At 40.5% G+C, this 27,195-nt stretch overlaps 1 protein-coding gene across 2 annotated transcripts in view; it reads left to right on the forward strand.

Moving 5' to 3' along the window:
- Positions 1-1,800: 1,800 nt before the first annotated feature.
- GPC6 (glypican 6) overlaps positions 1,801-27,195 on the forward strand; it is a 1,178,972-nt gene continuing 1,153,577 nt past the window's right edge. The window contains exon 1 of one of the 2 annotated variants that reach the window (XM_034936849.3): positions 1,801-2,656. In XM_034936849.3, coding sequence (XP_034792740.1) covers positions 2,497-2,656 — 160 coding nt within the window. In that variant the 5' untranslated portion in view covers positions 1,801-2,496. The remainder of the gene's footprint in view (positions 2,657-27,195) is intronic. The other variant, XM_003832020.8, reaches the window with a different exon arrangement.

Below are 27,195 nucleotides of genomic sequence, written 5' to 3' on the forward strand. Positions count from 1 at the left end.
AATCCTAAGATCATTTTATAAGTATAGGGATGGTGTGCAATAGTCTAGTGCTATAAAGTTGTATTGAGTGCTCATTCAATACTTAACAATTAGCTGATCTTCAAATAATTTAAAACCACATATACTATGCTTTTACCCATTCTTCCTTTACCTCCATTTAAAATAATGAATTATCTGCTATACTGAGTCAGGGTAAATTACAATGAGTCCCAGGATAAGGTGGTAGGACAGGAAGTGTGTGTTTTTACCCTCTTCCTCTGGAGTGCATAATGCTTTACTATGATACCAAGAGAAGTTTGAAGGAAGTCACGTTGTCAAATATGACAGAAGTAATAACTTGACTGCAATTCCTGAGCCTATCAACCTCACCGTTTGTCCACAAACATACCAGAATATATTTTATCTTGATTTCCGACTTGAGGGAAAATAAGTTCAGTGATTTAAGATCTGCCAGTTAGCATAAATATTGTGAAAGCAAAAAACTGTGCTAAAATTTTAAGAGAAAAAAAGTTAAGCGTGTTGCGTTTTCAGAAAGATTTAGCTATGGAGTTTTTTTTTGTTTTTTTTGGTTTTGTTTTGTCTTGACCTATGAGTTTGAAGAAGACAAAGTGGCTCTGTAAATAAGTCGACTTCATTTTTAAAGCGTTTGGAAAGGTTAAACGAGGTTGAATCTTGAGAGTCTTTTTGGTGGTTAGGAGAGGGGGAATTTATTAAAGAGAGGAAGACAATGTACCTAATATGTTGTGATGATAATGACAAACTGAAAGATTTAAACTTCATGAGTCATTCTGGTCATTCATATCATCATCAGGAAAACATCTTCATGTGTAGCTTCATAGGTGAGCTCCACAAAACTGTGCATTACCTTGTAGCAGTTTGTGAATAATGTGCCGACCTATGACACATAGCCACGTAAGTGAGTAAACACTATTATTATTATTATTTTGTCTTGGTTTTCATTAAACTATCTTAGTAGTTTCAGGAGCTCTGGGTTTCAACACACACTTCTGCCAGCTGACTGTAGTGCGTCCATTAGCATAACAAAGTCAATTAGGCAAACCTGAATTTTCACTTTTATTCACAGAACATCAGTGTAAATGGAGACAGGAAGAAGAAATTGGATTGATTCTCCACTTGAGAATTATGTTAACTTGGAAGAAAATGTTAAGTCTACTATGTGAGGGCATCTAGTGAGAGGGAAGGAATCACCTCCCTTCCCCCATTATGTCCCTTTATGCACCTCTGACCCTTGTGCTCTCCTTTTCTCGTTGCTTCTGTGGTCTGGTTGTTAGCTTTCCCGATCCTCCACACATTGGAAACCTAAGCATAATGATTTCTGATCGAAGGCTATGAGATATTTGAAATAAAAAAAGGGGAAATTGTTGAGTCTAGAACCAAACCTTTAAAAATTAAGAACTACCAGTCTGTAATGTGTGCCTTTAGAAAAAAACAAAGTCAAACAGAAATTAGGTAACTAGTTAGAGCCGTGATTGTGCTCTGCCACCCATGAACTCCCGTATATGACTATTTCCACTCTGGCTTTGTGTTTCAGTAGGTCAGGGACACATATTAAGAGCAACAATTGGAACTGCGTTATCCTTTACCTCCATAAAAATACAGCTTAATAACATGTTAATGACTTAAAATTACCTTGTCTTTCTAGATTGTTTATTGATGTCATTTCAGATCGGTATAAAGGATGTGAAGTGAATAAGAAAATAGGTACGTTTCTTTTTCTTTTTTTCCCCTTTCTACCGACTAGGAAGAGATCCAGTCCAGGTTTTGCCTTTGACTCGGCCTGTGAATTTCGGCTGTGCAATGTGTAGCACGTTTCTTTCTCCCCCCTCCTTTCTCCTTCCCTCTTGCCTCCAGTGACTGTCTCCAGGATTTCTCTCTTCCTATTTCAGGAGGACTCTCACAGGCTCCCACAGCCTGTGTTAAGCTGAGGTTTCCCCTAGATCTCGTATATCCCCAACACATACCTCCACGCACACACATCCCCAAGAACCTCGCGCTCACACCAACAGACACACGCGCGCACACACACTCGCTCTCGCTTGTCCATCTCCCTCCCGGGGGAGCCGGCGCGCGTTCCCACCTTCGCCGCACACTCCGGCGAGCCGAGCCCGCAGCGCTCCAGGATTCTGCGGCTCGGAACTCGGATTGCAGCTCTGAACCCCCATGGTGGTTTTTTAAACACTTCTTTTCCTTCTCTTCCTCGTTTTGATTGCACCGTTTCCATCTGGGGGCTAGAGGAGCAAGGCAGCAGCCTTCCCAGCCAGCCCTTGTTGGCTTGCCATCCTCCATCTGGCTTATAAAAGTTTGCTGAGCGCAGTCCAGAGGGCTGCGCTGCTCGTCCCCTCGGCTGGCGGAAGGGGGTGACGCTGGGCAGCGGCGAGGAGCGCGCCGCTGCCTCTGGCGGGCTTTCGGCTTGAGGGGCAAGGTGAAGAGCGCACCGGCCGTGGGGTTTACCGAGCTGGATTTGTATGTTGCACCATGCCTTCTTGGATCGGGGCTGTGATTCTTCCCCTCTTGGGGCTGCTGCTCTCCCTCCCCGCCGGGGCGGATGTGAAGGCTCGGAGCTGCGGAGAGGTCCGCCAGGCGTACGGTGCCAAGGGATTCAGCCTGGCGGACATCCCCTACCAGGAGATCGCAGGTAAGCGCGGGCGCGCTGCAGGGGCAGGCTGCAGCCCTCGGCTGCCGCACGTCCCACTGGCCGCCCGGCGTCCCCTTCCTTCCCCCTGTTGCTGAGTTGGTGCTCACTTTCTGCCACCGCTCTACGGGACTCCGCGTCTCCGTGTTGGGCGGCGGATGCTCCTGCGGCTTCTTCGGCGGGGGAAGGTGTGCGTCTCCGCCGCCTCATTGTGTGCACACGCGGGAGCACCCTGGCTCCCGCCTCCCGCTGCTCTCGCGCCCTTCTACCCCTTAGTTGATGGCTCAGGCCCGGCTGGCCAGGGAGCCCGGGTCACTCCGGGGCGGCTGCAAGGCGCAGACGGAGAGCCGAGCCGGGCGCTCACTCCGCGCTCTGGTTCGGGCAAACTTGGAAGAACTGCGACCGCAGTTTGCCCAGCGCCACGGTCTGAGTGGCGCCTTCTCCACTCCCGCCCTTGCGCCGGCAGGGGCGGTGGAGAGACGCGGAGGGCTCCCCCAGCCCCTCTCTCCCCTATCCCTGTCCTCCGGGCGACAGAGCGCCCGGCGCTCGGGCCGGGGGCGGGCAAGGCTGGGAGGGACCCTCGCCGGGGACCTGGGCTCTGGACGCCGGCATTTCAAGGCTGGTTTGGGGACTTCACGGGCTGCCTGTTTCAGATGTGGGGCGGGCTTTCCCGTTAGGGTTCCTCAGTGCTTCCCCAGTTGCTGTTGGCCACTCAGGGCCCGGGGACACCCTGCCACCCGGTCTGGAGCCGGCCTCGTCTGCCAGCGAACAGCCAACTTTAGCGGGTGGCTCAGCTGGGGATTCGGGTCCGGGTTCGGGGGCCCCGTGTCCCCCGCATGCCCGGCCACTGGCATTGCTCCACCAAGAGCTTGAGAGCGCCCACCCTTTCTCTCGGCGCCAGTGTGTGTAGCACTTGGTCTCCGACAACTTGCGCGGCAGTCTGGGTGCTTGTTTTCCGGCTCTTAGCTCCAACCGAATCCGAGCTTCTCTGGGGCTCTGTGAATGAAACGTGTCGGGGAGAGATAATCCTTTGGCTGCTAAAGAACAGAACTGAGAGAGGCCGAGGGAGGCCAGGAGATGCTGCGAGGGCGCGGGCTGCTCAAACCGGGCAGCTGAAGTCCTTAGTGACCTCAGATCGTCAAGTCAAAACGCTGAATTTCCATCAGCCTCTGTCTGCTTTTTGCCAAATAACTGGTGGATGGATGAAAAGCATTTTGCAGATATCTTAGAACATCACAGTTTCGATACGTTGAGGAATTACTATTTTCTTATGATTTTCAAGCTGTAGAAGTGAGGGTTTTTACTTACACTGAAATGAACACATTTAAATAAATTTGAGCATTGCCAAAGGGGGGGAAAAAAGAGGCGCAAATTACCGCGCTCATTATATAGAAGGAGCTTTTTCAGTTCAGAGCCAGACATTCCCTTTGCTGAGTCTAAGTTAGAATCTGTGGTGAATTATAAGCCTACTTTTCTATCCTTGTTACTTCTTCCTTCTTTTCCAGAACTCCTTAATTTGTTAATCAATGAATAGAGAGCGACTGTCCCCACAGCTCCTTAAGTTTCTTAACTCTCCTTCTCCTTTGTCTACTGTTATTTCATTCTTTTTAATTAATTGATAAGGATCAGCTTCGCTTTTTTTTCCCCTCCCCAAATCTCAGGGAATTCAACTTTTTAAAAGGTTTATAGTATGGATCACTTCTTCTAGGAACTTTTTCTCCTTTAATCTGGGCTTTTTCAAACGGTATCTTTTAAGCACACAAGATATTTCCCAACATGATTTCAGATAAGATATCTCAAAGAAGAAAATAGGTATTTTTAAATTGCTTCGGTATTCTTTAGCGGATAATGGGACTCTCAGGAGACTAGAGTTCATCCTCAGCATCAGGCACATCTCTTTAATATCAAAGTGAAGATTTTCAGTGTAAAACAATTTCTGTAGTCACCATGAATGTTTGTTGAGAACATTCCCAGGGGTTCATGTAAATTCTTCGGTGGATATTTAACTAAAGAGGTTTTTGTTTTTGTTTTTGGTTTCCTCCCCACCTTTTTACAATTACAGTGTTTGCTTATTAGCTATGAATTTCTAAAATGTGTGCACTTTTTTTTTTTTTTTTAAACTCACCTACCTTCCATGAGTAAGGGCATACTGTTAACTTTGCTTTAAGCCTTGTGTCCTTTGATGCTGGTAGACATAATCAAGATGCAGGTCACCACAGGGTCAGAGGCACATTTAATAGGAAAATAATGAATTGAAAGATAATTTGTGTTTTTTAAGGATATACTTGTTTTTTCAAAATCAACTTTACTTAATGCTACCTATTGCTGTTTTAATAATCACTTAGGAAATATACCCTGTTGTTACAGGAACACACTCTATCTCTCCTCCCTAGTTCTTGATACTGTTTACATTTAATTATCTAGTGTAAGTGGTTATCTTTTCTTAAACTCTTTTTTATCCTTTGCCTTGATTGGGCATCTAATGGTTTGCTTGAAGAATTTCATGTGTCTTCAATCTGCCAGGGCACATAAATTTAAAAGAATTGCTGTTCAGACTTCAGATTCATGACAGCTGTTTCTAATTGAAAGCTATTTGCAGGTAGCTTGCTTAGTGAAATAACTTGAGAAGTAATAAGGACATTATGTTTCATCATGACATTATCAAAGTTTTACTCAGAACTCACAATTGTGAAATAGTGTTGCCCTTTTCTATTCTAGGATAGAATGGAAACCCAACAGATGAGGAAGTATCACAGGTAATATATAAAGTTATGCTTTCAGAGAATGCTTGGGAAGGAGGAGGCCTTCAAGGGGCAGTTTGCACCATCAGTCTTCACTCAGCACTGATTTTAAACCATGGCAAGGAGATCAGATATACTATTTATCCTTGTTTGAAAAACTTCCAAAGGAGTAGACTCTTGATCCCCTTTCAGCAATCCATTCTAATATTTAGCAATTCTTGTGGTATAGAAATGTTTCCAGATATCTAGCCAAAAGCCTTCACAATATGCTTGCTTATTTTTTCTTGTTCTATCCTCTGGGAAGATACTGAGCAGTGAATCATCAGGTTCTTTGTTAGGAGAGTTATTCTTATCAAAGGTCAGTGTGAAACATTCTAGTCTTTCCTCATTCATCAGAATTATGACCTAAGTTTCCAATCCTCCTCATGTTGGTGGCTCTAAACTTCTAAAGGAACTCTACCACTGAAAATAGCACCTGCTTAAAACTCTGGGAAATTCAGAGAATGTTGTTTCAGGCTTACTCTGCCACTGTTTTATGCCTTGAGTCTTGCTAGGATCATTAATTATAACACTTTGTAGTTAACAGTGACTTATTGGCCTACATGATCATGTTTTCATTACTTATGTAATGTGACATTATTTAACAATCTCTTATATAGAATTTACTATGTGCCCATCACCTACTTAAAAATTACCTTTATAATATCACCTTACTGAATTCTTCCAATAACTTAGTAGATACTACACATTAACCCCATTTTATAGATAAAAAGGCTGTGTGACAGGAACTTTAATAAACTTACCTAAGGGTGACTCAACTAGTAAGTAATGAGGCTGCAGTTCAAACCCAGGCACTCTGACTCCAGGGTCTATATACCTAACTTGGCTCACTGCCTTACAGTATTAAACATTCACCATTTATTTTGAATGAATGCATGCAAAATCTATTCTTTCCTCATTTCATATATATATATATATATATATATATATATATATAGATAGATAGTCTGGTATTATTAATCACTATATACATATATGTATCCCTTCCAGTTTTGCATGCTAAATACGTTTCTATTTTGTTCCAACGTCTCTAATTCTCAATATCACTTTGACTTTGGATTTTGTATTCTCAGGAATTGGCCATGCTACCACCATTAAATGGTTCATGCGTTTATGCCTTTTTCTGAACGTTTTCTGGCAAGATATAGTTACATAAAACACAGAAACTAAAGTACATGTCTTGGTTTCTTTCAGTATACTAGGCCTATTGAAATATTGGGTTAGTCCAACAAAGCTCATGCTGGAAAGTTATTCATGGGGCTAGAGGGAGTAAGAACATTTATCTCCACAGATTAGAAAAAAAAATGTAACTAGCTCTGTTTTCAATATTTATTTTGCAACTTTTTCTGTCCCAGGTATTTTGAGAGTTGGGTTACAGCTGGATATTAAAAAAGCACTAAACTCTTCATCTATTTGATATTAATTTATCAAGTATTTATCTAAAAATCTACAGTTTAAAAAGATTATTTGCTTGTTTCAAAATACATAATGTTTCCTTTTCACTGACCTTTGCCCAGTGGGCGTTTCCTTTCTCTGGAAACTTGTCTTTCTGTCTGCTCCCCCAGCAAACCAACTAATTTAATACATTTACAATTTACACAACTTTTTTTTTTTTTTCCAGTTTCCATGGAGATATCACATTAACTTAAATGGAAAACAGTGTTTGGTAACTCTTACTCTTTAAAGCCACAGTAAATATCGTAGTTTGAGATAAATTGTTTAATTTCTGTTTATCTGCCTGGTTCAAAGATTTCTTATTTCTTTGCCCCCTGTTTAGTTAGCTGATTTCTTTAAAAGTTTTTGGAAGGACAGTGTAAGTCACAAATGAGTGAGGTGAACTTCAATTTTTGTTTTTGTAATGATTCTACAAGTCACTAGATTTCTAAAAGAATCACATTAATTCCAGGTATCAAAGCAATCTAAAAGTTGGGCTATTAGAAGTGCCACTTGTTAAACTCTTGATTTGGGCATTAATTTTAGAGCGATTGTGAGTTATCTTAGCTGATTTAATTAGAGGATAATATGTCATCATTGGGAACAAGAGTTCATTTGAGTTGACTGATATACTTTTTTACATAAAATATCTCTCAACTGCATTGTATCTTAATAATAGCTTGTGAGTAGAAATATAGGCCACTGTCAAAATTGATTTAAAATGTACAGCATTATGTTCTTTAAGTATTATGGCATAAAGATTGTGCCATAAATTATGTAAGAAAGTGACTAGTGTTCTTTTAAAATTATGGATGAAATTTACGAACACTTATAAAACACAAAATTATTGAGTAGTTTTAACCTAAAATGACCTAACTTCAATCACTAGTTTTGTATAGAAATATGAGTTTAGGGTAAACATTATAATAAATTAATTGCTTTAAAAATGATTTTAATCTTTTGATCTTATATTGAAACCCACAAAAATAACAGTATAAGAACAACCTTTACCCCCACTTAATTCACATCTTTCAAATTACTTCTAGAAAGGCCAGTAAGGTGATTTAGATTTATCTTGCCAGTATAAACAGTGATTTAATATTCTTTTAAACTTGGTGATTGTATTTCTTTACAGACTAAATTCTGCTATGTTAAATTCTTGAGCTGGTACATAATTTAACTTTAAATATTTTCATAGATTTCTCCAGTATTATTCAATTTTCAATGATATATATAGTACAGTTTGAAAGTACTATTGACTCCCTGGGATCATATATTTGTAATAAAGGGTTCCATAGTGGTGAGACTTGGGTAAATATTTTAAAATTCTAATAATCCTGGATGAAAATATCTAAGAATTTTTAATAACCATGGATGAAAAATATGTTTTAAATGAATGTGCCAGTTAGTAGCCAAAAAAAAAAAAAAATCAAAATTTGGTTTCACACTTTCACATTATTCAGGTTATTGGGTATTTTAATAACCCATTCTCTCTTTCTTCTAGGCATTTTTTTCTTCATGCAATGAGTATTTATTGTATACCTACTATGGGTAAGTCATTGTACCAGGTTCTAGGGGTAGAACCCCAGGGAATTTGAATCCCAGCAGGGAAGCAGAAATTAAGGACACCATTCACAATGAATTAATTGCGACTGAGATAAATGCATAGCACTAAGGACACCTGGCACTGTGAAAGCATTTTATAGGAGCATTTGATCAAATCACAGGCAGAATAATGGGATCTGAAGCATGGGCGCCCTTCAGTAAGGAAGCAGGAGTGTGGAAGGGGCACAAATTTCCTGTGTGGTGAGAATATCCTGCAAACGTGAGGAGGGTTCCAGTCCCTGGGGAGACTGGTCAGTGAGTGGGGAGAGGGGTGTGGGAGACTGGAGAAGGGGGCCCAAAGGTCAGGTTAATGACTTACATAGACGGAAAGAATCCAAAGGTAACCTCTGCTTCTTGACCGTAAGTTGTTCCCTTTTTCACAGCAGACCTGAACCTTTAGCTAAAAAGCCCAGTAGTGCTAAAGTCAAGTTTCTACACATCCAGTTGTTTCAAATATAGCACGAAGAAGCAGATTTTTAACCATTTAGAGCATGTTTGCCTTGTGCACTCTGTAAAACTGTACCTGTCTGCTAGCCATATGTAAGACAACCCTGGGGTGATCAAAGACTCCTAGCTGCTGCAGCCCTTAGCAGCTCTCTGGCCCTGAGGCTGTCTACCCTGTTGCTGATGACATTGCCTGGGTCATAATGCCCTTCTCCCCTGGGAGTTCCTTGACCTTCTGCCCTTTTGGGTGGTGGCCCGTTTGTTAGCCCTGCAAGGTCTCATGCTGTGAGGGACTTTCCTTCACGTGCAACCAAAGTGTCTTCCAAATTAAGCTCACTGTGTGCTACTGCCACCTGGGGGTCATGTCGTCCTCCCCCACCCCATCAGCCCTGACAGCCCTCAAACTCACTACAGTGACTTTGGCCTTTAGCCTGAGTCCCTTAATAAGCTGTTGAATAAGTGTTTTAATCAGGATTGGATACAGTTTTGAAATATTACATTGGTTGCTCTATAGAGAAAGGATTGAGGGGAAAAAACAGATACAGGAAAAGGAGGAGAGGCTAGCTAGGACTAGAGTGGTGACCATGGAAATAGGAAGGATTCAAGAAATACTTAGTAGGTGAAATGGATCAAAGTTACTTACTTAGCATCTACTATGTGACTGACAATGAATAAGGACTGGGTTGTGTGTTTGTGTATGTGTGTGTGTGTGTGAGAGAGAGAGAGAGTGCGAGAGAGAGAGAGGGAAGGAAGAGAGAGAAGAGAGAAGTAAGTGTCCCAGAAATGTTAATTGAATTACCATGGCAATAAAAATACTTTAGCATAGTTTTTGTGTGCTTCATAATGGAGACAAAACTCAATATCATTAAACCAGCAGAAGACTATTAACAGTATCAGTGTCACTGAGAGAAAGAGATTTCTCAAATAGGATCAGATGAATTGCTAACTCTCAAAAGTGTAGAACTATCAAAATACATGTAATCAGCTACAATTCACTATGAAATTTAAGTCACAGTACTTTCTGCTCTGTCAGTGAAAAAAAAACTTCAAATTTTTTACCCTAATGGAGAATTAATCAAATTGTACCATAATTTCCATCAGTAATGATATTTGGTACTTAAGCTACTGACATAGCATTGTTTTAATCTAAGTACCAAATATCATTACTGATTATAATAACAACGAGAGGTTGAAGCTGAAAGGAGGAGGCAAAATTTAATTGGAGCCTTGAAGGATGGGTAGCATTTGACAAAGGGCCATGAAAGAAGGAGGCAGTTAGGGAGTAATTAAATATGTGAGCAAAATAGGGTGTGCAGAGGAGAGCACAGAAAGGAATCTGATATTGAATAGATAGGGTGGGATTGGATTTTTGGAGGGCCTTGAAAATTCTAGGCTTTATATGACAGAAAGTAGGTCATCATCTCAGGTTCTTGGCAGAGAGGTGACATGACGAAAGTATTGTTTTGGATTAGGCAAGCAGTATCACAGGATGGATTAGAGAAAAGATCATTAAAGGCCCCGGGGGAGGGAAGAAGGACAGCTAGGAGACACTTAAATTTTAGAGGCTTAGGCAGGAGATTGCCAAGGTCTCAGAGGAGGATGAGAGGAGTGAAGAAGGGGTGAATAAGGCCATGAGAGAAGGAAGAAACAAGATTAAAAGGGAAAATTTTAAAAAATTAAAAACTTCACTCTGCTGCTTAGAAATTCCAATAAAAGAGTTTAGAGGATGAGCTGTTGAAACTCTCAACTCAAGTAGTCTGTGTCAGTTAAGATACTTTTGGCAGCAGGTCACAGAAATTCTTGACTCAACTGGCTTACATAGTCAGGGCAAGCCGTTATTTCACATAACAAGAAGTCCCAGTGCAGAGCTCTTGCAGGAGTGAGAAAGCTGTAAGCTTGCAGTATCAACAGGGTGCCAGGTTCTCTCTGTCTTTTGGCTCTCAGATCCTTGTTCCACCAGATCACCTCCAAATAAACACAAGATGATGGCTAGAGTTCCAGGAGCTAAGGCCTCATGACAATGCCTAGAGGCACAGAAAGAAATGATTTCTTCCCACATGTCTCTTCCTTGATGAGGCAGACAACTCTCAACAGTCCCCCAGCAGAGATGCCCACCCTTCTCATTTCAGAATTGCCTCCTATGCCTGTACCTAGAAGGGAAGGCAAAAGGATATGGTCTTTCAGCTGGACCCTCAGATGGGAGCTGATGATCATAGCATGGCTTAGCTAATCTTCATCATCCTTTTTTTTGTTATTCTTTTAAATTTCAATAGCTTTAGGAGTACAAGTGGTTGTTGGTTACATGGATGAATTATATAGTAGTGAATTCTGAGCTTTTAGCGTACCTGTCACCCAAATAGTGTTCATTGAACCTAAGAGCAAATTTTTCATCCCTCACCCTCTTCCCACCCTCCCTACTTCTTAGTCTCCGGTGTCTATTATACCAGGAATCCCCAACCCCCAAGCCATGGACTGGTAATGGTGTGTGGCCTGTTAGTGACTGGGCCATACAGCAGGAGGTAACAGTAGGCAAGTGAACATCACTGCCTGCGCTCTGCCTCCTGTCGAATCAGCAGCGGCATTAGCTTTTCATAGGAGCATGAAATCTATCGTGAACTGTGCATGCGAGGGATATACGTTGCGTGCTCATTATGAGAATCTAATGCCTGATGGTCTGAGGTGAAACAGTTTCATATCCAAACCATCCCCACCAATCCATGGAAAAACTGTCTTTTATGAAACCATTCCCTGGTGCCAAAAAGGTTGGGGACTGCTGCATTATACCACTCTATGTGCCCCTGTGTATGCATACTTATCTCCCACTTATTAGTGAAAACGTGGTATTTGGTTTTCTGTTCCTGAGTCACTTCATTTAGGATAATGGCCTCCAATTCCATCCAAGTTACTGCAAAAGACATGATTTCATTTTTTTAGGGCTGAGTAGTATTCCATAGTATATATATTCCAAATTCTTTTTATCCACTTATTGTTTCATGGGCACTTAGGTAGAATTCCCTGTTTGCAATTGTGAGTTGTGTTGTAATAAATATATGAGTGTAGTTGTCTTTTTGATAAAATGACTTCTCTTCTTTTGACTAGATAAACCCAATAGTGGGATTGCTGGATTGAATGGTAGATCTACTTTTAGTCCTTTGAGAAATTTCCATGCTGTTTTCCGTAGAAGTTGCACTAATTTACGTTCCCACCAACAGTATATAAGCATTCCCTCTTCACCACATCTACATCAACATCTATTGTTTTTTGATTTTTTAAATAATGGCCATTCTGACTAGGATAAGGTGGTATCTCATTGTAGTTTTAATTTTCATTTCCATGATAATTAGTAATGTTAAGCATTTTTTTTCACGTTTTTGCCCATTCATGTGTCTTCTTTTGAAAAATGTCTCTTCATGTCATTTACACACTTTTTAATGCGATTATTCATTTTATTCTTGCTGACTTGTTTGAGATCCTTGTAGATTATAGATATTAGTCCTTTGTCAGATGCATAGTTTGCAAATCTTTTCTTTCATTCTGTAGTTTGTTTACTCTTTTGATTATTTCCTTTGCTATGCAGAAGCTTGCTAGATTAATTAAGTCCAACTTATGTATTTTTGTTTTTATTTCATTTGCTTTTGGAGTCTTAGTCATAAATTCTTTGCCTAGGCCAATGTCCAGAAGAGTTTTTCTTAGGTTTCATTCTATAATTTTAATGGTTTCAGGTCTTACAATTAAGTCTTTAATTCATCTTAAGTTATTTTTTCATATGGTGAGAGATAGGGATCCAGTTTTATTCTTGTGCATGTGACTAGACAGTTTTCTCAGGACCATTTGTTGAATAGGGTGTACTTTCCCCAGTGTATGTTTTTGTCTGCTTTGTCAAAGATTCGTTGGTTGTAGGGATTAGGCTTTATTTCTGGGTTCTCTATTCTGTTTTATTGGTCTATGTGTCTATTTTTACACTATTACCATGCTATTTGGGCTACTATAGCATTGTAGTATAATTTGAAGTTGGGTGATGTGATGCCTTCAGCTTTGTTCTTTTTGCTTAGGATTGCTTTGGCTACTTGGGCTCTTTGTGGTTCCATATGAATTTTGGGATTGCTTTTTCTAACTCTGTGAAAAACGATATTGGTATATTGATAGAAATTGCATTGAATCTGTAGAATGCTTTTGGCAGTATGGTCATTTTCACAATATTGATTCTTCCAATCCAAAAGCATGGGGTGTTTTTCCATTTGTTTGTGTGATCTACAGTTTCTTTCCTCAGCGTTTTGTAGCTCTCCTTGTAGAGATCTCTCACATCCTTGGTTAAATATATTCCTTATACTTTAAAATAAAAATTTTATTGTTTTGCAGCTATTGTAAATGGGATGGAATTCTTGATTTGATTCTAAGCTTGGTCATTATTGGTATATAGCAGTGCCACTGATTTGCATGGGTTGGCCTTGTAACCTGAGATATTACTGAGTTCATTTACAAAATCCAGTAGTCTTTTGGAGGAGTCTTTAGGGTTTTTTTAGGTATAGGAACATATCATTGGCAAACAGACATAGTTTGACTTCCTCTTTTCTAACTGGAATGCCTTTTATTTCTTTCTTTTGGATAGTTGCTCTGGCTAGGACTTCCAGTATGTGTTCAATAGAAGTAGTGAAAGTGGACATCCTTGTCTTGTTCCACTTATTAAGGGAAATGTTCTTATGGGCGGATGCTTTCAACTTTTCCCCCTTCAGTATGATGTTCACTGTGGGTGTGTCATATATGGTTTTTATTATTTTGAAGTATGCTCCTTCTATGCCTAGTTTCTTGGGGGTTTTTATCATGAAGTGATGCTGAATTTTATTAAATGCTTTTTCTTCATCTGCTAAAATGACCATATAGCTTTTGTTATTAATTCTGTTTATGTGGTGAATTACATTTGTTGACTTGCATATGTTGAACCATCCTTGCATTCCTGAAATGAAGCTTAGTTGATCCTGGCAAATTATCCTTTTGTTGTGCTATAGTATTTGGTTTGCTATGTTTTGTTGAGGATTTTTGCATCTATGTTCATCAGAGATCTCAGCCCACAGTTTTATTTTTTTGTCGTGTCTTTCCTGACTTGGGTATCAGGGTGATACTGGCTTCATAGGATGAGTTAGGATTTCCTCCTTCTCAATCTTTTGAAATAGTTTTGGTAGGATTGGTATCACTTCTTTTAATGTGTGGTCACATTCAGCATGAATCTAGCTGGTCCTGGGCTTCATGTTGTTGGAAAATTTTTTAAATTACTGATTTGATCTCACTACTTGTTATTTGTCTGTTCAGGATTTCTATTTCTTTCTGATTCAAGCTTGGGGTTTTGTGTTTCCAGAAATTTATTCATTTACTCTAGATTTTCTAGTTTGTGTGCTTAGAGATGTTCATAGAACATCAGATCCATGAAAATGGAGACATTACAACTGATACCACAGAAATACAAAAGATCATCTCAGATCATTTTTTGTATTTCTGTGGTATCAGTTGTAATGTTTCTATTTTTATTTCTGATTGACCTTATTTGAATCTTCTCTATTGTTTTCCTGGTTAATCTAGCTAGTGATTTATCAATTTTATCTTTTCGAAGAACCAACTTTTCATTTCATTGATCTTTGTATTTTTTTTTCAGTTTCGGTTTTGTTTAGTTCTGCTCTGATATTTGTTATTTCTTTTCTGCTACCTTTGGGTTTGGTTTGTCTTGTTTTTCTAGCTCCTTCAGGTGTGACATTGGTTGTCAATTTGTGATCTTTTTGTCTTTTTTGATGTAGACATTTAGTGCTATAAGCTTTCCTGTTAGTACTGCTTTTACAGTATCCCAGAGATTTTGATAACTTGTGTCACCGTCATCATTCATTTTGAAAAAATTATTAATTTTAATGTTGATTTTGTCATTGACCTAAAAGTCCTTCAGGAGCAGATAATTTAATTTCCACATATTTGTATAGTTTTGGGATTCCCTGTTGGAATTGATTTTTAGGTTTATTCTGCTGCAGTCTGAGAAGATGCCTGATATGATTTTTATTTTTAAAAATTTATTGGAACTTGTTTTGTGGCCTATTGTATGGTCTATCTTGGAAACTATTCCATGTGCTTATGACAAGAATGTATATTCTCTAGTTTGGTGTAGAATGGTCTGCAAGCCTCTGTTAGGTCCATTTGTCCTAGAATCCAGTTTATGGCCAGTGTTCCTTTGTTGACTTTCTGCCTCAATGATCTAGCTAGTGTTGTGTTGAAGTCCCCCACTATGACTGTATTGCTGTATTTCTCTTTTATGAAATCTATTAGTATTTGTTTTACAAATCCGGAAGCTCTGGTGTTAGGTGTATGTTTATTTAAGGTTGTTATCTCTTCTTGTTGAGTTGACTAACTATCATTATATAATGACCTTCTATGTCTTTTTATTATTTATTTATTTATTTACTTTTGTTGATTTAATGTCTGATTTATCTGATATAAGAATGACCAGTGCTGCTCATTTTTGGATGCCATTTGTGTGGAATATTTTGTTCCACTCCTTTACCTTGAGTCTATAAGAATCTTTACAAGTTAAGTGGGTCTCTTGAAGGCAACATATACTTAGATTGTGCTTATTAAATTAATTCCACTAATCTTATGTTTTAAGTGGGGCATTTAGATCATTTATATTCCAAGTTAATAGTAATATATTAAATACTCTTCCAGTCATCATGTTGATTACTACCTAGTTGTTTTGTATTCTCCATCATGTTACTATTTTATAAGCGGTGAGTTTTATACTTTTGAATGTTTTTTATACTGGTGCATATAGAACTTTCATTCTGATGTTTAGAATTCCTTTGAGCATTTCTTATAGGTCCAGTCTAGTGGTGACAGATTCTCTTCGAGTTTGCTTTACTGGGAGAGACCTTATTTCTCCCTCATTTATGAAACTAAGTTTTGCACCATACAAAATTCTTGGTGACCATTACTCTGTTTAAGAAGACTAAAGATAGGATTCCAGTCCCCTCTGGCTTGTGAGTTTTTTGCTGGGAAGTCTGCCATTAGTCTGACAGATTTTCCTTTATAAGTTTTGATGCCTTTGTCTCACTAGTCTTAGAATTATTTCTTTCATGTTGACTTTAGATAACCTGATGATTACATGCCTTACTGATATTCTTTTTGCAATGAATCTCCCAGAGTTCTTTGAGACTCTTGTGTCTGGATGTTTAAATTTCTATCAAGACCAGACAAGTTGGCCTCAAATATTCCCTCAAATAGGTTTTCCAAACTTTTTACTTTTTCTTCTTCTCCTTCAGGAATACCTATGATTATAGGGTTTGGATGTTTTAGAGAATCCCATATTTGTTGGAGACTGTATTCATTTCTTTTGATTCTTTTTTCTTTGTTTTTGTTTGGTTGGGTAAACCCAAAAGCCTTATATCCAAGCTCTGAAATTATTTCTTTTGCTTGGTCTAGTCTCTTGGTAAAACTTTTCACTGCATTTTGTAACTCCCTAAATGAGTCTTTCATTTCCAGAAGTTCTGTGTTTTGTTTTGTTTTGATTTTTTGATTTTTTAAAATCTATCTCCTTGGAAAATTTTCATTCATATCTTGAGTTGTTTTCTTGATTTCTTTATGTTGGTTTTGACTTCCTCTTGGATCTCATTCAGAAACTTTATGATCAATATTTTGAATTCTTTATCTGGTATTTCCAAGATTTCATTTTGGTTTAGATTTATTGCTAAAGAGTTAATGTGATCTTTTGAGGGCATTGCAAAACTCTGCTTTTCATATTGCCAGAATTATTTTTCTGCTTCCTTCTCATCTGGATAGAATTGTTTCTTCTTCTTATTTTTGAATTGAGTTTTGACTGAACTGGGTTTTTTTTTCTCCTTGAGGATGTAACTATAATGTGTATAGTTTATGATTCCCTAGCTTTGGGTCTGGGTAATTTCAGTTGCAAAGACTCTGTGTAAGTTCCTTGGTTATACAGAATTTTGTCTGATGGCTTTCTTAGGTCGTGCTTTTAGTAGCAATGTAGCAGGTGTGTGAATAGGGCCACTGTCTCCTGTGGTGCTGGAATGGCAGAGGTCTCATGAAGCTTATTTTATTCCTCTTGATGTGTACTTTTTTCCCCAGTATTTTTTTCACTGGGTTGAACAAGTTAGTCTTCAGTTTAATTAGAGGTGTTCATGGGTAAGAATTGGCTGTGGCTAAGGTAGGTGGGTATATGCAATACCACAATGGTGGGCACACATCCCAGCCCTGATGGATGTAGCCTAGGGAGTTCCCATGAAATGCACTGAGGTCTTCATAGGTGAAAGGAAGGGTGCTACCTCAGCTCTACTACAAGCCTGGCAAAAAACAACCCAACTCCCTATCATCCTCCTGTCCCAGTGTTCTGGATATTCAGATTAGACAAGCATCTTTCCATCTTCAGGAATGCTGACATTTTGTATAGAGAGGGAGCAGGGCTCTACTCCTCTTGCAAGCCTGACCCCAGAGGACACACATCCTGTGGGGACACAGTCACCCCAAAATGCTCTATAAAGACCATCTACAGATGCATCCAAGCCAAGCTCCTACAGGAGACATCCTGGCTGTGTCTGCAGCAGTGGGTGAGGGGGAGAAGTCCCCTCTACGTCCCTTCATGAGTACTGGGGCTGCTCGACCGCTGGGGAAGAATTGCAGTCTTCCCACCCAGCTGAGCACTGTGCCCATCCCTCTGCTGAAAGAGTTGCAGCTGCTCCTAGCCCACAAGCAGCAAGTTCACGGACACAGAAAAGCCTGCACTCTGTTTCTTTTGTCCCACAGGGTGCTCCCTTGGTATGATGCACTCCCCCTTTCCCTAGGTATGACAATCCCTGGGGGCCAGACCACCGTGAATCCTGCTGTTCCTCTGGGTCTAGCCACCATGTGGGGTTGCCACAATCCAGGTTGGTACTGAGGCATGTCTACAAGGGATCCTGTGATGTGAAGACACAAGGGTTGGAAGTCCCTGAGCAGAACAAAGTCTCGCAATGGGTGCACACTCAGTATGGCACCTGCTACTACAGGTTGGGACTGGGGGAACAGGAAGGGACCCTGTTCGAGATGGTAGCCCAATATAATGCCCTCGAGAAGTCCCCAGATCGCAGCCTGCTCCAGTACTTGGGCTCATGGTGGCAAAAAAGCTCTCCTTGAGTTTGGATACCAGCAGTCTGCTGCAAGGGCTAGAGAAGCCAAGAGCATTCCCACCTACCCTTTCCACAGAATACTAAGTCTCTCTTGATTTGATCTCTGCAAGCTTCTTGATTCCTTAATTTTTGTGTATGCTGTAGATTCTTCCAATGAACTTTCCAATGGGCTCCAACAATCTCCCCTTAACACTCCACTTAGGCTATGGTTATTCACATTCACCTGTAATTCGTTTTTGTTGTTGTTGTTGTTCTGAAGGGAATTGTTCACCCATGTCTCTAGTCAGCCGTCTAGAAAAGCCCTCTGATCCCTCAGGCCATGGACTGGTCTACAGGACTTGCAGTAGCTTGGGCTTTGCTCTTAGCTCCAGAGGCAAGTGATATGGGTGGAGCTGGACCAGGCTGACCTGTCCTCTCTGGTCTCCCAGTGGCAGGTGCGAGCACCAGCTCTGATGGGGGTGGCAGGGGAGTGGTGTGGGCTCTGTAGGTCTGTCTTGGCCTGTTCAGGATTTCTAAATAAGGCTGTTTGGTGTGGTTTGGTGGCTTTCTCACTTGCCAGCTGTAGCATCAATGTACTGGGCATGTGAGCGGGCTCAAGTCCTCCTGGGTAGCTGGGGTGGTGTGGACAATGGTGTTAGCTGAGGTCAAAGAAGAGTTTTCTCCTTCACAAGCACTGTGTTACTGTGTCAGAAGATGTTGTAATGGGCTGTGCTGGGTGAAGTCGGGCCAGGAGGTAGCGCTTGTAGGAGAGAACCAGCTGCTGGGGTGGCCATGGGATGCTTGGCCTGTGTTATTCAGGGGAAGCACTCAGATGTTGCTGGTGATGGGCAGGGCCGTGGAACTCCTAAAAGGCCCTGTCCGTGTTCTGCTGCCAAGGTGGGTGGAGGGGAAAAGCTGGGTGGGGGCTGGGTCAGGCAGTCCCGTGCTTTGGCTCCCTAAGTGTGAGTGCAAGCAGGAGCCCTGATGGGAGTCAGTGGGAAATTCCCTGGCCACTGGGGTAATGTTTCAGAGAGGAATGGAACCACTTTCGCTGCATAAAAGAGTCCACGCTGGGAGCCGGGCAGCAGGTGGCAATGAGACCCACCCAGCTCCCATGCCTTTGACAAGGCAGATCTCACACCCACAGACTTCTGCTGGCAGAAAGCTGCAAGGGCCGGCTGGGTCCCACAGTGCAAGACTGCCACACACTGCAAGACTTCCCCCGCAAGACAGAAACCGCAGCTCTTAGGCCACACCCCTTCTAGTTCGGCCCACGAAGCAGGAGCACCTGGCTCCTGTGTCCATGCCAGAAGCATGCTTTATGCTTAAGATTAGGTTGCAAATCTCGCTTGGGAGCTTCTTTCAGCCTGTGGCCATCTCCTGAGTTAGCTAGCAGATTTTCACGTGGGCGTCTGTGAGTTGGATTAGGAGTGTCTTCCTTCTGCCCCTCCTGGCGCCTGGGCGGGCATGCAAAGCACTTCTCCATGCTGCTCCTTCTCCCCACTGCTCCCCAAATCAGCTCTAGCACCCGGTAGGGTTAAGGAGCTCCCCCATGGCCTGGATTAAGCGGCTCCCCAGTGGGAATGTGTATGAAGGAGACAGTCTCTCCCCCTTTCACGCTCCAAAGACTGCAGTTTTCTGCCTGACTCACAGTGCAGCCTGCTGCCTACTGCTCCTTTCACAGTATCCAAAGTTTCTCTCACTTTTTCTCTTGAGTTCCTCTGTTCCTTCTTAGATAAAAGTGCACAGCGTGAATCTCTACATACTATTTTGCTCTTTTCAAAAGAGTGAGGCACACTAACAAAGCCTCTAATCTGCCATCTTCAAAAAAAAAAAAACTTCATAATCTTAATAAGAATCCCAATAAATTGAGTAGTAATTGAGAAATTGAGAGAAACTGCCGAGGCTGTCTGAATTAATGAGGTATTTGGCATTGTCACTTTAGTCCAGTGTTTCTCAACCCTGGCCAGTGATGAACTGATTATGTATTAACAACTGCCTGGGTGTGGAGGGGACACTGATTCATAGCATTTGGTAAGTTTTGTGGTATAAACGTTCTCACCATGAACAATTTCAAGCTACCAACAGTTTAACAGCCAGTTCACAAAATTCCTTAAAATTTAACAGTCTTCTAGGCTGTAATGTGGGGCACTGAAAATTATCTATACTTGAGCACCGTTATTCAGTTTTGGATACTCTGATTTAATTGATTTGGGAAAGGGCACAGTCCTTCCTTCTTCTATTCTTCTCTCCTTCCTTCCTTCATTCTTTCCCTCCTTTCATAATTTCCTAATTTAGATGTGCTCCCAGGATTGAGAATGAGTGACGTAGAGCAGTGAGCTTCCTAAACTTTACTATGCACCAGAATCACTGAAAGGCTTGCAAAACACAAATGGCTGGGCTCCACCTCCCAGACTTTCTGATTCAGTAGTAGTTCTGGCCTGGAGTCTGTAATTTGCGTTTCTAACAAGTTCTCAGGTGATGCTCATGTTGTTGGGTCAGGTATCATACTTTGAGTCTCCGGGGCTCATACTCTGGTTGCCATTCATTGTGGTTTTAAATATGGATTTCTTTCAGAGTGGGCAGTCACCTTTTGGATAATGGTTTTTGTATTGTTTTTTACATTGGTTGTGGGTGAGAATCTCCACCCACAAAGTGTGTTACTGCTACAAGTTGTACTACTTAGATCTCCCCGCATACTTTAAAAAGTTTACATGAGCCCCTAGGGGGACTAAGGAAAAGAGCAGAATGGGACCAGAGCAGTCTATCCCATGTCTGCCTGGAACAAAAGAGGCCAACGATTCTTCTTCCTAAGTAGAAGGGGCTCTCCACATTGCTTTAAATGGGAAATGGGCAATGGCATTTCAGGTTTCTTTCACCATAGGATCCTATTTTTCTTACTAATATGGTATGCCTTCTGTTGGTACCTATGACTCTTAATTAATTTTTGGTCCTGTTGAGATTTCTGGTCAAGAGAAATTCCATCCCCCCAACCTCCTCCTTGAGCTGTTTTTCCTATCCTAGCCTCTCAGGCACAGATCTAGCCATTTCCCCTGACTTTTAGACTGTTATGCAAGGCGACTACATTTAGAGCTGGTCACTCTGCATTTTGTACACATTGAATTAAAGATATAGCATAATACATTCTGGGCATGAACATCTACACTCTCTAGGCTTTACTAGTTGCATGTTTGCTCCTTACATCATAGTTTTAGGTTTATCAAGCAATTGGCTTCCTCTCTTTGTGCCCCCAGGACAGCTGAGATTAGCAGGGGCCAGTGCTTCTCCACAGAATTTGAAGGAACTAGAGGTATTTTTTTCTTAAGATTGCAGTGATGTTGAGGCAACCATTTTCTTTGCAAAGAAAACACCTTGAAGTGTTCTAAAAAATAATAATAATAAATAACTTTTATTTACTATTTTCTTAATAGATGAGAATAACTCAAAGTCACTAGCACTTGTGAAATGAACTTAACAAAAGCCATCATGATTGAGACCATCCTGGCTAACACGGTGAAACCTCGTCTCTACTAAAAATACAAAAAATTTAGCCAGATGTGGTGGCGGGCACCTGTATTCCCAGCTACTAGGGAGGTTGAGGCAGGAGGTGAACCCAGGAGGCGGAGCTTGCAGTGAGCCGAGATTGTGCCACTGCATTCAAGCCTGGGCGGCAGAGCAAGACTCTGTCTCAAAAAAAAAAAAAAAAAAAAAAAAAAAAAAAAAGCCACTATGCACACATTATAGGTATTTTTAAATGACAGGCCTTACATTTTTTCCTGGAAAAAAAAAAATTGTCTTTTAGCTGTTTGCTTATCCTAATTCCCCCCCCAAATCTCCATGATTGGGAGTTTTTCAAACTTAAAAAACTGTGACATTTAAAATTTCTGGTAATTTGTTCTCTTTTTTCTTTTCTTTTCTTTTTTTTTTACAGCCAAATATTTAACAAAAATTTTAAGTATAATGTAACATTTTATTATGAAAGAAACAACTACTGGAAACTAACTTGCAACAAAAACCATTCTAGTATCTTTGCAGTACCCTTAGGAGATACCTAATTCTTTAAAGAGATGTTTATATTAATGAACTGATTTTAGAAGACAGAATTTTTGAGATCGCTTTTAGATACCTACAAGCTATATTAAAAATCACCAATAAACAAATTAAGATTATCTTTGACCTCTGTTTTCTGTTGGCCTAACAAATGTTTTTGCAGAGTTTAGGATTGCTATTTTGAAAATGGGAACTTGTAATTCTAAAGTACTAACAATCTGAAAATGCAGGATTGCTGGACACTCCTATGTGGTGATCCATTCTTAGCTTCTCCTCCAACTATATTTGCCTTGAACTTGAGAATCTTAGTTTACTGTTACTTTTACATTATCAAGTGCTAATGTGTGAAAGGATTTTATTATGCTTTTACTACTCATTTCATGATATGGTATCTTATTCAATATTCTTTCACAGACTTGGGGATATTAGATATCAGGTCAAGCATTATGTTAAAAGCTTAGGCCAATCTTTTTATATGACCGCAATAAAGAATATATTCATTTCACTTATATTACCACATGGCCCTCATAAAAGGTCAGTTTCAATTGAATATAAAATACCTTACAAATGGCAAATCATATGTCATCAACAACACTCCTATTATGAATAATCTATTTTCAATTACCACCTTCCCCTCTTTAAAATATAACTTGGAAATGTCTTAGAATCACTAAGAGATCTTCATTATGTATTTTGTGCAAAAGACATAAAAATTGTATATTTTTCTGTTTTAGTCAACAAAATATGTATGGAGTAATCACACTTAAATTTCAGTTAAAACAAGTTAGGTGCATCAGATATTCAGACCAAAAAACATGAAATTATATTTTTTCCATTTTGTTGTTAACACAAAATTTAACTAATTAACTGAATCAGTTACTCGGCCTGGGCTACTGATGATGAGATAATATTATAAGAAGTTATATGTATACACATAAGCTGGTTGCTGTGATTTAGGAGTGTCAATTTATTCTTACTCAGAACATGCTTAGCAGTGTATACAAAGGTTTCCAGTATAACAAAGGGTTGACTATATATAGAAATATAGGTTAGAATGAGCTTAATTCTATGTGATAACCAAGGTTGATTTTTACAACTGGAATAACAATTTCCTAGAACAGAAAAACCTGTAGCATATTTAAAAATGAGTTTTAACCTTTCTAGCCATGATTTTAAAAAGTACGGTCTTGACAAAACTGCTTAGTTCCCTGAAGGATATATTTTCAAAAGTATGATCTTATGTTTGAAAAAAAAAAGTCTAAAAATGTTCTGTACTCTAAAAGGCCCACAAAAAGTGTTTTTTTTTTTTTTTCTTTTTTAAGTGAGCCTCTGTCACAATTACTACAATCAGGAAAAATGGAATACAAATAAGCAAGAGCAGGCTTTTTCCCAGTACGACACTTCCTACAGCTATCTTCATTCAGGGTGACAATTTCTATTTTAACCTAATTAAGTATAAGAGAGGACCAGTGTCCTAAGCCATAAGCCTGAAGGTTCCTGGAAGTACTGAGCTGCTCATTACCTCCCGGGCACTGCTGGGAGCCGCTGCCTGAAACTTCTGGAAGGTGCCACGGATGCCCAGAAGGAGGCTCTGCTGCACAGCGCCAGCCTGTAGGTGCACCACCTTCAACCGCATTTCAGCCTGGTTACTGTGGAATTGATTTTCACAGTTCATGACAGAAGCTGTTTTCAGCCCATGAAAAGGAAGTGGCTGGAGCTGATACGCCTAACACAAACAGCAAATTGCTCCATGGCTTTCATAGCATTCGAGGCCTGTTACCTTAAGGTTCTAATGGCCTTTTAACAGTGTTTCCAGCTGAGCAGCAGATGTAAAGGATACTGAACATTGAAAGCACTGTTCTTTTTTCCCCTCCCTGAAAGAATCATTGTTTACAGACATTGTACCAACACCATATCCTAGGACCTATTCACTGGCATGTTAGATTTGAAAAACTGAAACAAATTTCAGATAAATAGAAAGTATTATCAGTGCCATAAACCTACCACCTTACTGAGCTGTCTGTCCTATATTACCACCCATCAGGAACTGAGATCACTGAGGACGTATTTTCACCATTAATAGGGGCCCCCATTTGGTAATATCGCATCAGGGAAAATAATTAATGGAACCCTGTGAAACCTCTGAAACTCCTTATACTTTAAATTGATTGATTTTAATCCTAAAAATTGCCTGTATTTCTGAAAATAACACATTTAACATTTAGAATTGTATCCTTTCTGCCTTTGGCTTCTCTTTCTGTTGTTCTGAGTGTTAGTTTCGTCCTCTGTTGGTAAGGGTTGTGAAATGTTTGCCTTATAGGCAGCTATGGGCTTCCTGCATAGGGAACATGAAGGCCTTTAAAAGGTTTGGTCTGTTGAAAGAGGTTGGCATTTCAGTCTTGTGGACTTTTGGGAAAAAAAATGTTAAACATAACTGAAGAGCCCTTGTCAAATTGGAGGTTTTTCCATTTTAAAAACTAGAGAAATAGTATGTCTTTTGATTTCACTTTGGTCCAAGCAGTGCCTCGTATTTCCACTTTCCAGTGGTAACTAGCAGAGGTAAGAGAAAAACAGCCATGCGAGTGAGTCATCATTCCTCACTCCAGGAAATGGCTCATTTTACAAGCTTTTGGAAGGACCTTTGGGAAGTTGTGAGCTGCCACCATTTTTGAATTGAAAATATACACACGTTGCAACTCTGATGTAAAAGGCATATAGTTCCCTTTTCCTCCACTTCTTGGTTTCTCCTTCTCCTTCTCTTCTTGCTCATATAACCTGTGTAGTTTTCCTCAGGAGCTCCCACTTGATGGGTAACAGGAGAAAACATTTTAGTCTGATCTAGTTGAAAATGTGGTCTGATCAGTTTTGCCTTTCTAGCTGACAGTCAATCAAGTGGGGTACTTGCTGTGGTGCAGTGGCTTTGACTCCTGGCTCCTCTACTTAGCCTTTTCTGAACCTCTCTGTGCCTTGATTTTTCCATCTGTAAACAGGGGTAATAGCAATTCCTATCTCTCATCACTGGGATTGTGCTACACGAATGAACACTTCTAAAGCTCTTAGAATAGTATCTGACAAGTACGAAAGGCTGTACACATGCTTGTCAATTAACACAGAGTAGAGGAGGAAATAAATCTCTTAGATTGCAGAGTGATAAAGGAGTGACTCTTTCTCACGAAAGAAAACTGAGGGTCCTAGGGCTCTGCCCATTTCCAGGGCCCTGCTGGCCTGCATATCTGGGGGTGGTATACTTTGTGATCTGCTCTTATTCAAGTTGGGAAGGACCAGGTAACTAGTCCCCTTTCCTTCGGTATTCACCCTCACATTGGCCTTTCTGGGCATGAAGGCCTCCTGAGTCACTGGTTTGTCACTCAACTGGCCTCTGGCCCACCTCCAGCCTTGATCACTTGGCATGGGGGGACCATGACAAGCCTCTGGTTTGCAACTCCGCTGCTTTCTGAGTTCTTCCCAGAGGGGCTGTAGGGATTGCTGAGCCAGACCAGTGCTACCCAGGTGAGGGGTGTAGCTCTCCCTCTGAGTACTCTGTGCACCCTAAAGTTGGTCCAGGTAGTCCACCAGGCAATCTCTTCACAGAATCCTAAGCAGAATTTGGGCCCCAAATCCTGCTTCCCTTTGGCTTCCCAGCATTGAGGCAAAGCTCAGAGAGAAACTGGGTGTATTAGTTTGTTTTCACACTGCTGATAAAGACATATCCAAGACTGGGCAATTTACAAAAGAAAGAGGTTTAATGGACTCACAGTTCCACATGGCTGGGGAGGCCTCACAATCATGGTGGAGGGTGAAAGACACGCTCACATGGCAGCAGTCAAGAGAAGAGAATGAGAGCCAAGCGAAAGGGGTTTGCTCTTATAAAACCATCAGATCTTGTGAGACTTATTCACTACCACAAAACAGTATGGAGGAAACCACCCCCATGATTCAGTTATCTCCCACTGGGTCCCTCTACAACCTGAGGGAATGATGGGAGCTACAATTCAAGATGAGATTTGGGTGGGGACATAGCCAAGCCGTATCACTGGGTGACTTGGCAAACCATTACCGTTCTTCCACCTCCTTCCTTTGCACAGACCCCTTGGGCAGGGATGGGTTTGCTATCTCTTTCTCTTTCTGAGTGGAATTCAAGCCCTTCTGCCACATTTAGAGACTTCTGTCTACTAAAGAGATGATGTAACAGACCCTCATGCCCTTAGAGGTGGAAACCTATAAGGAAATACATGATTTAAGGAGCAAACAGAATGGAATCTGTTTTTAAAGTATTTGTAAAACATTATACCCATTACATAAACAATATGAAAACTTCCAAAGAATCTCTTGAGCATCAAGTAAATTGGAAATAATATGAACTTTTTATTTACATAGGAATCTTTGGGATTCCTTGCAGATACTACTATATAGAAGCAAAAGGACTTAATTCCTTGTCTCATGCTTGCAAATTGGTTAAAGTTTTCTTACCTTTTCAACTCTGGTTTCCTATCTATACAGAGAGAAGTCTCAAAATAAATGTTAGTTCTCCTTTTCCCCATTCCTTCATGACATGTGGTGATAAGAAATCTTCCTATTCCTTGTTTAGCAAAGGGGAGAAAATGTAGGAGGCTGTAATCCCCACTCTAGACTTAGTCATTTTAATTTATTTTTATGATGAGCTCTGAAGAGAGAAGCTCTAATAGAACTTTAAAAGGTGATCTTGAAATGCTGTTAAATGTCAAACAGCAAATCTTTAAAAACATTTACTTTCTTTTTTTTTGGTCTTCTAGTTGGAAATGGCACTGAAACATCTCTCTCATCTCATTTTTCACAGGTTTCTGTTTGTTGTTTTTACCATCAGGAGAATGATCTGTTTGATAAGTTGCTTTGATTATTTCGATTTGTTGAAACCAGTGGTTCTCAAACTTGAATGTGCACCAGAATCATCCAAAAGTCTTATTCAAACCTAAACAGGTGGGCCCCACCCTGAGAGTTTTTGATTCAGTAGATCTGAGATGGAGCCCAAATTGTGTTTCTAACAAGCTCCCAGGAAATGCAGGTGCTGGTGTTCTCTGGACCACACTTTGAGAACCAC

The sequence above is a fragment of the Pan paniscus genome, chromosome 14 (assembly GCF_029289425.2).
Source record: "Pan paniscus chromosome 14, NHGRI_mPanPan1-v2.0_pri, whole genome shotgun sequence".
Classification (NCBI taxonomy): Eukaryota; Metazoa; Chordata; class Mammalia; order Primates; family Hominidae; genus Pan; species Pan paniscus.